At 34.5% G+C, this 15,238-nt stretch overlaps 1 protein-coding gene across 4 annotated transcripts in view; it reads left to right on the forward strand.

Moving 5' to 3' along the window:
• Window positions 1-15,238, forward strand: part of CDK14 (cyclin dependent kinase 14) — a gene marked incomplete at both ends in the record, with an annotated part of 470,170 nt that overhangs the window by 251,690 nt on the left and 203,242 nt on the right. For all 4 annotated transcript variants that reach the window (XM_084229436.1, XM_084229437.1, XM_084229438.1 and 1 more), the window contains one exon: window positions 1,079-1,173. In XM_084229436.1, the coding sequence (XP_084085562.1) occupies window positions 1,079-1,173 (95 nt within the window). The remainder of the gene's footprint in view (window positions 1-1,078; window positions 1,174-15,238) is intronic.

Genomic DNA, 15,238 nt, shown 5'->3' on the forward strand with positions numbered 1-15,238 from the left:
TATATGAAACATAGACTAAAACCACCTTGAGTTGGAAATATAAAAGCTAAGAATAGAATTGGACAAAAACCAAAATGAAGTGAAATAAGAGGTAATTAAACTCTTGGGTAATAGAAAAGAAAAGATAAAAATCAAACCTGAAATGAAGACTAAATTACAAGATCCCCAAGGGAAAAAAGACTCAAATGACAGTATCCCATTGTATAGTATTTCTATTAAACATAAATGGTCTAAATACAAATCAGAGATTGGCAGAATGGATTTAAAAAGAACAACCCAATTATATGCTGCTATATTAAAAAAAATTCTTTTCAAGTGTAATTATACACACACACACACACACACACACACATATATATATATATATATATATATATATGGTAGGCTAAAAGAAAAAAGATGTTAAAAGATAAACCATGCAAACACGTGCCAAAAGCAAGCTGGAGTGAGTTTATTAATATCAGGTAAATAGAGTTTAGAGAAAAAAATTGCCAGTGATAAAGAGAGACATATATATATTGATAAAGGGTCAATTCACAGAGAACTCACAGCAATACTAAATATGTATGCAGTAAACAACAGAGCATCAAGACACACAAAGTAAATGCTGGCAGAATTCAGATGAGAAATTCACAACTCCCTGATTATATACAGTTGGGGATGTCAATAACACTGTCAACGATAAAACAACTATTTAGAAAATCAGCAAATGTGTAGTAAAACTAAGTGACATTAACCACAGAATCAATTGACATTTATGGAACTCTCCACCCAACATAAGCAGAATATATATTTCATTGATAATTACATATACCAAGATAAACGTGAGGTGATAAAGCAAAGTTCAACATACTTCAAAATTCTAACTAGATATTATTAACAAATAGCAGGTAAAATAATTGGGGAAGAGAGCTTCATCTAAATGAAAATCTTACTCCTTTGCTCTTGATTCTGAACTTCTGTTGTCTTAGAAAATGGGAAAATAGATTTGTTTCATCTGCCAACGTACCAAAATGATAATGAAACATATTAATTATTATCCATAATAAACAGTCTTCTTGTCTTCTTTATTTTACAGCTTCTTTATTAAAAGGACTAAAACATGCTAACATAGTGCTGCTTCATGACATCATCCACACCAAGGAGACACTGACCCTTGTATTTGAATATGTGGTAAGTAAAATAAGAATTCAGATTTTATAAATATGAATGAAATTCTCATAGTATATACATTTTAATTTTTAGTTTGCTATACTCAAATGTGTGTTTTATGGTATGCATGAGACATAATTTTAAATGATAAGTATCTTAATAGAAAAATCCAGAAGAATGTTAAGTTGAATTTTTAGCAGATATATTATTTCTTTATATTTTATTTGTTACTAGAATACACTGTAATTTTTTTGTTTATCAAATAGGATTAAAAAGCATATTGGAGATCTCTGTGTCAAAGGAAGGTCACAGAATACAAAAGTGTTTTTTTTCTTTGACTGTAGCTTGATTTATCAAGCAGATCCTTATTAAGATGTTTTCTGTGGAGAAAAGGCTGATACTTACAATTTAGACTTCATGGTTTTCCCCCTCAGTTGGTATTTCAGCTATTAATTAAAACTTCCAATTTGCATAGCATCCAATGTAATGATCTTATTGTGTTGAGAGTATTACTGCTAGAAGACTTGGACTTGAACTCATAATTAATCTTTCTCCGTTTCCCTTAGAAAAACATATGGTATTTGTGTAGCATCACTTCGGCATTTAACTGAAGAATCATGAAATGTAACCATGATAATTAACACCCCAATTTTCACAGATGGATCTGAGAACATGTAATTTATAAGATCCAAATGACATTGGTGGAGACTTCTATTGAGAAGAATAGCTGTTGGTATTGTGAATGTATTAAGATCTCATTTTGTAATTACCACTCTACTTTTTTTTTAAAATTTGAAACAGTTTCCACTTTTCCTTAAAATATATATAATAGAATGAATATTTGCAACATTTTTGTCTTGCTAATGTCTGCCTGTGTCTGTTTGTCATTTGAAATTTGTTGTCTTGTGAAGAAGCCATTCATCTTGTCTATTTACATATAAATGATAGATACATTTGAATAATATGGTAATGTGGCTACAAGGACAGCTAGAGCTGAGCAATTGCATATATTACATGCTACCAAGAATGGATACAGATTCACGCATCAATGCAAATATAATTTCTTTTGTTTAATCGATTTTGGAGTCAATGCATTCAGCTGACTTAGAATTGGAATTTTTGTTTCATTTGTTCCACTATGTCTAGTTGCAATATTTCATTTCTAGATTTTCCTTCGTAAACTTGACTAACTTTTGTAATATCTTTATACAAAAGATATTTCAAGCAGCCCTCCTGGGTGCCTGTGACTATGCAGGTGCTTCTCTTTTTCTCTTTTTCCCAATAAACCTGTCCTTTTCAAATGTAAAAAGAAGAAAACAAAAGCTGTTTAAAAAATGTACTTGCATGCCCCCCACCCTTTGCTACTGAATAACTAAATTAAAATGAAGAAAAATTGTTTGACTCCTATAATCAGTAACGTTGAGACAGTTCCTTAAAAAAAACTGAAATTACGTCCTTCAGATCTTAAAGAAAAATTAAATGTATTTGTGAAGTTAAAGCTCTCCACATTGGATCAGATATCACTAATAATTTTATGTTCTGTGGAAGTTGCCACAGAAAAGAGAAGATTCACTGGCCTCAATATCTGTTGATTGATAAATCAGACTTTTAAACAGTCGTTTTTCTTTGAGTGAGTGAAATTTTCCCTGCCCCCAATTCTTGCAGAGACATCCCAGGTTCTCGAAAATTAACCACATTATCATGTGTGGTTTGCAGTATCATGTGTGGACATTTGCAGAGGTGACATGTCTTTCCCGACTTCTCTGGGAGAGTTAAGACCCATGACCCTGTTCTCTTGTAGAGGATGAGGCAAGTTGGTGTCCTTATTGGCTTGTAAATGCCCCATCTTGCCTCTTCAGGTCTCCACTCCAACTTCAGTTCCTTACTTTCCCATTGTTTTTATTTTCACCTTTTATTTTCACCTTCCACCTCTCTTTATCTTGTTCTATTCTTTTCATCTCCTAGCCTTTTTGTTCTCCTGCATGAAGACTTTTTGTTGCTACAACTGAAGTTTGTTGGCTTTTATTTTAAGTCAGATGTTTAAGTGCATGTCTGCAATCAGAGGAGGGTAGAGATTGGGGAGCCTCAGGCTGTGTAAGATTCCTACAAGTTTCCCCAGGTAGCGTAGAGAAGGTGCAGACTCCTGTCAGCATTGGTCTGTCCATGTAGCCGTTACCCAGTACAAAAATAACTCTCCTGAGTGTTTCCTTAAGCTTTTATTTTCTTAAACTCCCTTTTCACTGCCTTTTTTTTTAAGATTTATTTTATACAAGAATTGGGGTACAGGCCAGATGCGTGGGAGGATGAGAGGATTCACCAGAGACAGAGCAGGGAACAGAACAGGCAGACTGACAAAATACACTGCTGAGGGGAGCAGTGGGCAAGGCAGGAGAGGTCTGCGCACCATGTAGGACCTTCACCGACTAGCTGGGATCGAACCAGCGCTGCAGAGGCTGCGGACAGCTTCACAGTGCTGTGCTCAACCGCCTGCGCCACCAGGGGAGGCCCCCTTCTCACTGCTTTTTCTCTGTAAACATGCTGGTATCTCAAGGAAAAATTAATGTTCCTGCATTTTATGGGTCAATTTAATAGACTGCTTTCTTCACAGTATCTAGCAGATATCAATTCTGCTCTTGCATGTCTCATAGCAGCAGAAAGGGGATGGTAATTTCAAAGCACGAAATTCCCTGGGGAATTAGAGCTGATCTAGGTGAGGGAAGTAGATGAGGAAAGTGGAAAGCATGAGGTGATGGGAGAGGGAAGAGAAAAGGGAGGTGAAAACCTGTTTGAGACACTTTGACCTTAATCCTAAAGACTAGCAACTAAAATTTATTGAGTTTTATGCAAGGCACTGTGCTGGGGACTTTGCAGACATGATCATTTTTAATTTTCTCAAAACCAAATCTTTGTGAATCTTAGCACAAAGGAGGAACCTAAGGATTAAAGAGATTAATTTCTTGTAGTTTACAGAAGAGACTCAGACCTATCTTACTTTGAATCTTCATTGCATTATTATATAGCCTGTTTATTTTTATTATAAGTTTACTTAGGTTGAGCCTTTAGTCAGAAGAGGGAAAAGAAAGTTGGTTCTCTCTTTTCATAACCCTCCCGTTTTGCACTTAAATTTCTAAAGTGCAGTTAAATCCTAAATGCCAGTAGACTCCTTTATAGTTTACATAAGTAGACTATGTATTTGTAGACTGATCAAAATCTAGCTATTTGAAATTTTATTTCAATTATGAAATGTCTTATGTTTCCATGAAGCAAACTTTGTCCCATGTAGTTTACTGAGATATACTTAAACTTTCTCTTTTACACATACACACACAAACACACACGCATGTGTGCACACACAGAACCTTTAATTTAGCAAGTTCTAAAATCAGTATCAAACAATTAATATATTACTTAAACTTGATGAGATTGCTACATTTCAAAATTGTTAACATGAAAGTTATTTTCTAAAATGTTGACTTTATAGTTCCATGTAATTTATAGTATCTTCTTTTGGAGAGAGGGAACTGAGTAATTAAACAGTGTAAGAAAAATCAATATACCCATACCTATACAAACATATCTCAGGCCCATTAAAACCCAGTATAAAGGGAAGGCAACTATTATAAGACTTATTAGGCACTATTGGAGATTTCCTCTGGATTTTAGAAATAATTAAGTGTTCATGGGGTTTTTGAGGTGCCTATGTAATTTAGTGACACAAAGCAAAAGATTTTTATTTATGATAATGTGCACACAGTATAAATATATCTCTGTATTTTGCTTAAATGAGATCTCTAAGCCTACCTGTTTTATATTGTTCCCACAAATGACATTTTGGGTTACATAAAAACCTTCCAAGGGCTAAAATAATGAGATAAGTGATGAAAAGTTAGTGATAAGAAACATTACTCAAGGAAATGACTCTGGAGGTCATTATTTAATATGATTTTGTGGATAATAGGCTATTGCTAGCTGAGACTATTTCTTAATGATCCAAAGTGGTCTGAAATATAGATTCTCATACATTTTCAAAGCATGTGGATATAGTGATAGAATGATCCACAGCTGCAAGTCTGAGTACACACTGGGAAAAGTGCGGCCCAGGTTGCTGGCGCCTCAGCCACATAACGTGTGACCCCCGTGCTATGTGCCTTTCTGGATAATGTCTTTCTTCCATTGTCAAATGGAGAGAGCAGCTTTCACCAAAGAGTGGCTCAATTTGTCTGAGTAGGTATGTGGACTATGGTGTAGGACTGTGAGCACTGTGCTGGTGGGAGAGCTATGGTGACCATATCTTAGGGAGAAATCTTACACCGTCAAAAAATTAACAAGGCATAAAACAATGGAACTTCATTAATAAATAAATAAATATATAAAAGAAATAGGATCTGGCTTCATAATGGTCAAAATTATTCTTAGAGCTATCTTTTTTCCTTTTAATATTAAAACTTAAAAGAGAAACATAGATAATAGTTTATAGACTCATTGACTCCAGAATATATTTAGTTGTGAAAGTGCTAACATTTTTTCCTACTTAAACCTAAAATTAAGCAATTTAATTTTTATTTTTTGCCAAACAAGTGTCACATTATCCCTTTTAACACCATACAGATAAATTTAAAATAGATTTCCTAAGTGGAAAAAATATCAGTAGTAAACATGATTATGTAAATATATATTACTACTAGGTAAGTACATAGCTATTCAGTTCTATTTTAGAGTATATGAGAGTAAAGTAATATGTAGCATCACTTTTTATTGCACAGTTAATAATTATGTAAAAGAAGAAATGCAGCGAACTTATAACTAATCATGATATTTATTGGAGCAATCATTTGATTTCTTTTGCTATGCTGTAAACTAATGAAATATTCCAAACTAATGTGAACATTTCAAAAGCCTTATATGCCACATTAAAAAAAAAAAAAAAAAGCTGTCACCAAAAATCATATAGAGTGATTTATGTATCACCTAAAATTACACAAGTTATTGTCAGGGGACTTTAAAGCACTGTCATATGTTATTTTGTTAGATTCTATCTTTAAGCCCTTTTAGGTAAATTATTATTATACAGTTTTTTATTGATGAAGGATAATAGTGCTTGCAGAATTTAAAGCAGATTTGCTAAAATTACTCTATTAAGTTAAGTGGGTAAAGATAAAAACTTTGGCCTAAGTCTTCTGTGCTGAGAGGCCCTGCCACTCCATTGTATCCTGCACCCTGCCAGTGTACCATCTGCATAGTTTTATGTGCTAGTCTGGGGAAGGTGAGGTGTTGGGATATGGGACTGAAGCTGAAATTTATGGTTTGTCTTTTCACACTGCCACACAATTTACCTAATTATCTGTTTTTTTTTCTGCTTCATGCATTTTGATTTCTAAATCAATGGAAAATGCTTTAATTTGCATCATCTTATAACACATCTGTTTAGCTCTCCATCAATATTCTGGTTTCCAGATTAAACATTACTGCAGTGATTGAACATTTTTCAGCTTCCCTGTGAGATAAAATATATGCATGTGGGGCCTTCCCTGGTGGTGCAGCGGTTGAGTGCTGGGCTGCGAGGGTGCCCGCAGCCTCTGCAGTGCCGGTTCACTCCCTGGCTGCCGGCAAGGGTCCCACCAAAAAAAAAAAAAAATATATATATATATATATGTATGTATATATATATATATATATATATGCATGTGCATACTTTATATATTTTTTCCAATTGTACTATTTTTTATTTAGGTAAGGTTGATTTGCAGCACTCTGTATGATTTAGGGGTATAGGTTCACACCACCTCAGATGTATGTTACCACAGCACATCCATCACCAAAAAGCCAATAATCCTCCACTTTAGTGCACTGGATTCCCTCCCTACCTTTGTCCCCTCCTCCTTTGGTAGCCTCAGTTCTACAGTCATATTTCTAGGATATGTTTTGGTTACTTTTGTCTGTTCCTTTGTTTTGTTTCCTTGTATTTCCATGGATGAGTGAAATCATCTGGGATTTGTCTTTCTCCTTCTGACTTATTTCTCTTGACATAATCCCTTCCACTTCCATCCCTTTTATCCCAAGTAGCAAAATTCTGTGTTTATGTATACCACATCTTATTAATCCACTCAGCTGTCACTGTGCACTTAGGTTGTTTCTAAAACATGACTATTGTAAACAGTGCTGCAATGAACATAGGATCCTTATATCCCTTCAAATTAGTGTTTTTGATTTCTTTGGATAGAAGCCTAGGAGTGAAGTTGCTGGATCATATGGCAGATCTATTTTTAGTATTTTCAGATATTTCCATGTTGTTTTATATAGGAACTGGGACAGTCTACATTCTTAAGTGTGTGAGGATTCCTTTTTCTTGTTTCTGGTCTTTTTGTTATGGGCCATTCGTATGGGTATGAGGTGGTATCTGACTTCAGTTTTGATTTGCATTTCTCTGATGATTTAGTGATAATGAGTATTTTCTCATGGGCCTGCTAGCCATGCTAGCTGATTTGGATAAGAGTCTCGTTAGCTCTTCTGCCCATTTTTGACTGGCTTATTTCATTTCTTGAATGAGTTCTTTGTATATCTTGTATATCAGTCCGTTGTCAGATGTATGATGTACATTCATTCTCTCCCATTCGGTAGGATATCTTTTCATTTTAATGGTAGTTTCTTCCACTGTGCAGACAGTTTTTACTTTGATATAGTCCAATTTGTATATTTTTGCTTTTGTTTCCCTTGCCATTGTCAAGTTCCTGAAAACTTCACTCAAGCCACTGTTGAAAAGTGAGAATGAAATGATGGGGAACAAACAGTAAAAAATACTAAAAAGGAAACATCAGTAAGAAGGGAGAGTACTCATGATGTCACATAAAATTATTTCATCTAAAAATCCGAGCTAGATAAAATGTGCATTTCACAGGTGCAGGAACTGCCTCTTTAGTATCTAGAAGTGTCTGACACTTAGTAGGGTGCTCAGGAAATAGTTTTTTTTAATGAATGAATGAGTGATATATATAGCAGGAAGAGCAAGAGACTCTGCTTAAGGCAACTAGCCAAGAAAAGACAACTACTTTACTCATATTTGAATTTTGTTCTTCATATATGTTTTCTGTATTCTGTCTGTAGTTTCCATCTTGTGTTTATTTTTCTATCAAAACAAATACCCTGTGAAGCAAAGATATAGGACATATCTGAGTTGATTGCAAATAGAGCAGGCCTCACTTCGTTGTGTCAAGCAGGTTAGTTGTTTCAAAGGAAATAAAATGTCTGTCTGCTCTGAATAAATGTGCCAGAGTTCTCTATTGTAAGCATCATAAATTCTCTTTGAATGAATTAATTAGAAAAGTTTTTTGAGACAATATTGTTTTTCTGCCATGCCTGATTAGGAGGGCTTTAACAATGGGCAGGAATAGTGTGTGGTTGAATAGCCAGAACTTGAGCCAAAATCATGCCCTGGAACTGTCCACAGAGCACCACACTGCCACTAGGGTGAGCTTGTCAGTTACTTCTCTGGCCTGACTGCTCTGGGTGATTGCAGGTTATTACCCATGCTGATGATGTCAGAATGATGTCTGTATTTTCTCTTTTTTCTTCGGTCATTAGTTTCTAATACCGTTAGAATTAGCTGTTTGGTTGAGTGACTAGGTCACATGCCCATGTTTTGACTGCACAGTATCCTGAGAAAATGAGTGGCTGGCCTTTTGTCCTCTACAATGGCCAATGAGTTCTACCTCCCAACAAAATTCATAAAGCAGGAGGTTTTCCCAGCATAGGAAATATATTCAAATACACAATACATTTCTCCATTTCCCTTTTCTTCCTAATCTCCATCCCTACCATATTACCTCTCCAAGAACTTCATTAACATATAATGCAATGAGTTCACTATCCAATGTCAGATAAGTAACATCTGGAGTATAAAAAGAATTTCAGATGGTGTAGTCACAGAGTCATTGTTTATGATCTTTGAGAAATCATCAAGAATGCAGGTGGGCAAAGGGATGCTGGTTTTGAAAAGGTGGTACTGAAACAACTTGACTCTATAGACATATAACCTTAATATAGAACATTAGTGAAATTCAGAAATAGATTTTCGATATTAAAATCTAATAATCTTTATTCCTTTTTATTATGAAGCAACGTTTTCTTGATTTCAGCAGAGCTTGTGATGAGCATTTTTGAGATCCTTACAAACAGATCAGATTGAAGTCCACTTGTTAGAAGATCATTGCATTTCAGTTTAATGCTTGTTGAACAGTTTCTCCCAATGTCTATTGATTAATGAATTGACATCATAGTGAGAGTGGAAAAAAAGTCTATGGGGGTGTGCTAGAGGGCACTGTCTATGACCTGGTCCTATTAGATATTTTTATTAATGAATCTTATAAAGACATGATGATGTACTTGACCTATTTTGTGGGTATGTCATAGCTGGAAGCCACAATTAACACTTGGGATAAAATGATGAGTTGAACCTATAAGGTGAATTGCTGTGGGGGATAAGTAAAACAGGCTATTTGTTTAAAAAATAAAATTCAGTGCAGCCTAATTCAGAAGACAGGAGGGAAGAAAGTTAATTTAAAAACAGTTCATGTGGAAGAGACTAGTAAATTCTTTGGCTCAACTGGAGTCCACACTAAGGTATGACTTTCAACCAAAGCTAATGTAAGCAGAGAGGAAGAGAAGTGATAGCTCAACTATATTTTACATTTGTGCCTCATCTACAAGTGCAGTGTTTGGACAAGATATGAAGCAAAGAGGAGTGTGCACAGAGGAAGGGCAGTAACATGACAAGAGTTCTGTGAATAATGTACAATGTGGAACCAGGAAAGTTGCCAGGAATACTGACTCTGGAGAATTAAAGAGGTAGTGGAGATTAGAGAAAAGGTAACATACACATTCCAGGTAGGATAATAAAGTCAAGTTTAAGAGTTTTGGGAAAACTTTTTTTTGCTTAATTCTGGGAAGAATGTTTTGTATTAACTATAAAACTCAGTGCCTTGAAGTATAATAAGCACATTATCACTTAAAGTATACAAGTGGAGGGTAAATGGATCCACATCTGAAATATTATAGGGAGGATTCTTCGTCTGTATTCTATACATTACATTGAAATACGCAATTTAGCTGTTATTTCATATACTCCCAACTGAAATCATGAAGTAGGTATAATGTCTTTACATTTTGCAGATAAGGAATTTCCAACTAAGATGTCAAATGATGTATGCATGCCCTTTCCAGTGGCCATATCATATCATCTCCCATGTTGAATGTGAATCCGGATATCATCACGTTTACATAGCAGGGTACTTTCCAAGTTTTCCAACTACTATGTAAACTCATCCCATTGGTATAATTTTTCAAAGCCAAAACACAGCTTGTTGTTGTCATTCATTTGTTCATTCACTTTTTTCCCCCACTAATATATATGGACTGTCCTCTCTCTATTAGGGGCCATCCTTGAGTTCTGCAGATACAAGTAAATAATCCTCGCTTTTAAGGAGGTTGAAATCTTGTGGAGTGCTGTGTTCTTAGACTTCATAATATCCGTAGGCCATGAAATTTATAAGTTGTCACAGATATTCATGTTTCATGGAACTAGAACATACTTATATTTTGAAAACAGTGGGTAAATTGGATTTGACTTATGGACTTTGCTTTATGAAAGAAGTCCTAAGGATTTTTTTTTTATGCTCATTTATGGAGAACTAGTCACACAGTTTAATGCTATGTTCCTCTGTGCTGAAGAGGTGTGTTGTCTTTCAGAACCAAGTACAAAATGTGAGCAGATGTAATCATTCTGGATGACTGAATGTGAGAAAGGGATAAAATAGGAGAATTCCAAGCCATAAGGAGAATAAAAAATGAAAAAGAAAAAAGCCAGCTTTTAATCAATGCTTTGTCATGAACTTTCATTTTCTCTAATTGGTAGGACAATGTCAATTAAGTTCTCTTTTGTCCTTTTCCCTGATGTTTTTTTCCTCATCTAATAGGGAATCATGGTGTCTTTTATCTTTGAGTCATTTTCAACTGTGTTTTTTCATGAACCTGTTAAATGCTTCATTTCAGGCTTTGTTATTGTTTTTGTTTGCATCATACCTGTCTTCAAGAATCTTGAAACTGCATATTTCAGGAGCTAATGGAGGAGGTACGAGAGGGAAATATTAAATTTAACAAGACTGACAGTAATGACCGGCTTGGAGAAAGTAGAGAAAAACTCCAGCTAAGATACTAAGGTTGTCATCTGACTGAAGTACCCAAGGACTAATGTATCCAAGAACAGGATGAAGTTAATCAATAATTCCAACTACCTTAAAATTATTTTTGAATAGGCCATTAAACAACAGAAAAAAAAATCATTAATAAATTTGTCTTTCAAAGGAGCAAAGACTATGCATTGGAGCAAAGAAAGTTTGTTCAATAAATGGTGCTGGGAAAACTGGGTCGCTACATGCAAAAGAATGAAGCTTGACCACTACCTCACACCATACACAAAAATCAACTCAAAATGGATTAAAGAACTAGACATAAGACCTGAAACCATAAAATACATAGAAGGAAATATAGGCGAAACACTACATGATATTCACATCAAAGACATCTTTACAGACACATCACCCAAAGCAGTGATAGTGAAGGCGAAGATAAACAGCTGCGACTACATCAAATTAAAGAGCTTCTGCACAGCAAAAGAGACAATAACAAAAACAAAGAGAAACCCCACCAACTGGGAGAACATTTTTGCACCCAACACTAATGATAAAGGACTGATCACAAAAATCTGCAAAGAGCTGATGAGACTCAACAACAACAAAGAAAATAACCCAGTCAAAAAATGGGCAGAAGAGCTAAAAAGAAACTTCTCTGAAAAGGAAATGCGAATGGCCAACAGGCATATGAAAAAATGTTCAACATCACTTGTAATCAGGGAAATGCAAATCAAAACTACCATGAGATACCATCTTACACCAGTGAGAATGGCACATATTAAAAAAACTAGCAACAACAAATGTTGGCGAGGGTGTGGAGAAAAAGGAACTCTTTTGCACTGTTGGTGGGAGTGCAAACTGGTCCAACCACTATGGAGAGCTGTGTGGAGATTTCTGGACCTACTAAACATAGAGCTTCCATATGATCCAGCAATTCCACTCCTAGGTATTTACCCAAAGGACACAGAAACATCAATTCCAAAGAGCACCTGCACGCCTATGTTTATAGCAGCACTGTTTACAATAGCTAAGCTATGGAAACAACCCAAATGCCCAAAAATAGATGACTGGATCAAGAAGATGTGGTACATATACACCATGGAATATTACTCAGCATTCAAAAAAGATAAACACATGCAATTTGCAGCAACATGGATGGCGCTGGAAGGGATCATGCTCAGCGAAATAAGCCAGAAAGAAAAAGACAAATACCGGATGGTCTCACTCATAGCAGGAATCTAGAAAACTCAAATAAGGGACCAGGAAAATGAATAACTATAAGAAAGTGAAAATCAAAATCAACAAAAAACTATGAACCAGAGACACTTTTTGGGGGGGTGGAGGGCGGGAGGGGAGGGATTGGGGTCAGAATGGGGGGATTGCAATTCTATGGGGAATATAAAAATAAAATTTATTATTTAAAAAAATAAAATAAATAAATTTGTCTTTAAGAAAGTATACGTTTTTATATTATTCTACAAAATGATTCTCTAAATTCTCACCAGTTTTCAGAATCAGTAATTTGATTAATATGTATCATTATAATGACCTATAATGACATCTTCTTTAATTATTTAATTATCACAGTTGTTTTTATTATTATTATTTCTTACATTTCAACACTATTTAGTGAGCATCATAAAGTTTTAGTTTAAATACATTTTGTGCATTGGTAAAAGGCTATTTAACACAATTCAGTCTTATTCATTTTTGTTGATATTGCTTTTTAATGCAAGATGTACATTACATACATATAAAGAGTCAATTAGTTTTATGATTCATTATGAAAAACAACAGTTTTCCCTCCAATTTCAATTCTTTCAGCTGATTATTTGGATTTTCCTTTATCAAAACTTTCTTTTATTGACATTTTATGACTATTCACTTTTTGGTGTCATCCAGTGAATCCTACAATGAAAAATGGGAATTGAAGTGTTTTCCCCCCATTTTTCACTTGCAGAAGAATGAACCTATTTTCTGTCATCCTCTCAGCCTCCTGCGATTTTCTTGATATAGGTGCATGATAGTTATGATTAGATCAGAAATTCAAATTTGTATTCTTATGTCAACATAAATTTTCTTTGTAGTCGAAGCATATAGATTATTTTGATTATTTCCTCCTCAGTTCAAATTTTAGTTTACATGAAGTTAATAATTTCTTGGCTTTCTACTCTCATGAATTTCATATCCCCCAGGCCCTCCCTACCTGGTGCATCTCCCTTTATTGATTTCTATTGATGGCTGCATCTCTTTCCTCAGCTGGAGGTTTTTTCCCCTCCACCTTATGTTTTGTTTGGAGATGTGGCGGTAAACACAATTTCTAACAGTTTTATGAGAAATGATGTGGAAGATTTTTTTTTTACACATTGCATTTCTGAAAATATCTTTCCCATGCACTCATGCTTTACTGACGTTTTGACTAGAAATTAAGTTCTTGGTTGGAAATCACTGCAATGGGATTTTTTCATTGTTGCCTGGTTTCCTGTTCCTATTAAAACACTTCTCTTTATTTCTAATGTTCTGAAGTTTCTGATGAAGTAAAAAATAGATCAAGATGTGGACTTACTTTCATTGGGTCTACCCTTTCAATCTGAAAACTCATGTCTTCTTTTTTTTTTTAATTTAAAGTGTGTATCTCAGTGGTTTTTAGTATATTCACAGAGTTGTGAAACCATTACTACCATCTAATTTTACAAAACTTTATCACACTAAATAGAAGCATCATACCTATCACCAGTCACTCCAAACTTTCTACCCTCCAACCCCTAACAATTGTTAATCTACTTAGTGTCTGTATGGATTAGATTGGATATTTCATATAATTAGAGTCATATTAATTTGTGACCTTTCACTTTGCATATTTTTGCAATTTACCCATATGGTACTTTGTATCTGTCTTCATTCTTTTTATATCTGAATAATATTTCATGGTATGGATATACCACATTTTATTTATCCATTCTTCAATTGATGTACCTTTGGATTGTTTTCACCTTTTGGTATTTTGAATAGTTATGCTTGGAACATTTGTGTATAAACATTTGTTCCAGTACCTGTTTTCCCATTCTTTTGTAATTGCTGAGTCATCTGATAACTCTACATTTTGAGGACTGTCAAACTATTTTCCAAAGTAGCTGCACCATTTAGTTGTCTGACTAACAATCTGGGGTGTGGAAGCTCCAGTTTACCACACCATTTCTTACACTATTGTCTGTCATTTTTATTACAGTGGGTATTCAGTGGTTTTTTTATTGTCATTTTGTTTTGTATTTTCCCCATGACTAATAATATTGAGCATCTTTTAATGTGCAAATGTCCTTCTTATCCAATAAATTGCCTTCACTTTTGTTATGATTTCCCCTCTTTGTTTTCTCTTTTTGAATCTTTTATTATTTAGATGTTAAACCCTTTGAATTGTTCTTCTAATTTTCTTGTTCTTTCCTATTTTAAGTTTTTTTCTTTAGCTCAGTGTTGAGGGACATTTTCGCAGCAATATGTTTTACTGAGTTTCTAAATTTTAATATTATTTATTTCTATGATGCCTTTTTAGTCTCAGAATATTCCATTTTATAATATCATTTTCTTATTTTCTTACCTCACAGCAAATATTAATAGTCACATTGAAGATTTTCCAGTAATATTTTCTCTGTTTCCACAAAGTTGTTTACTTTTCTTTTCATTGTTTTTGTCTTGGTCTTTAATATTAGGTACTTTGATCTGATAACTGTTGATTCTTGACTGTCTGATCATACTTACAAGTTGTGCAGTAACAACCTGATTGAGAACTCCAAGTGTAAGGTAGCTGTCTCAGCATAAATTTCACTCTAAGAACTGACTTATCAATTTTATTGAATAATCCTATCACCAGTGAAGATTTTTCTGAGCTCTTGTCTAGAGGATAG

The sequence above is a fragment of the Talpa europaea genome (genome assembly GCF_964194135.1).
Source record: "Talpa europaea genome assembly, chromosome: 3".
Lineage (NCBI taxonomy): Eukaryota > Metazoa > Chordata > Mammalia > Eulipotyphla > Talpidae > Talpa > Talpa europaea.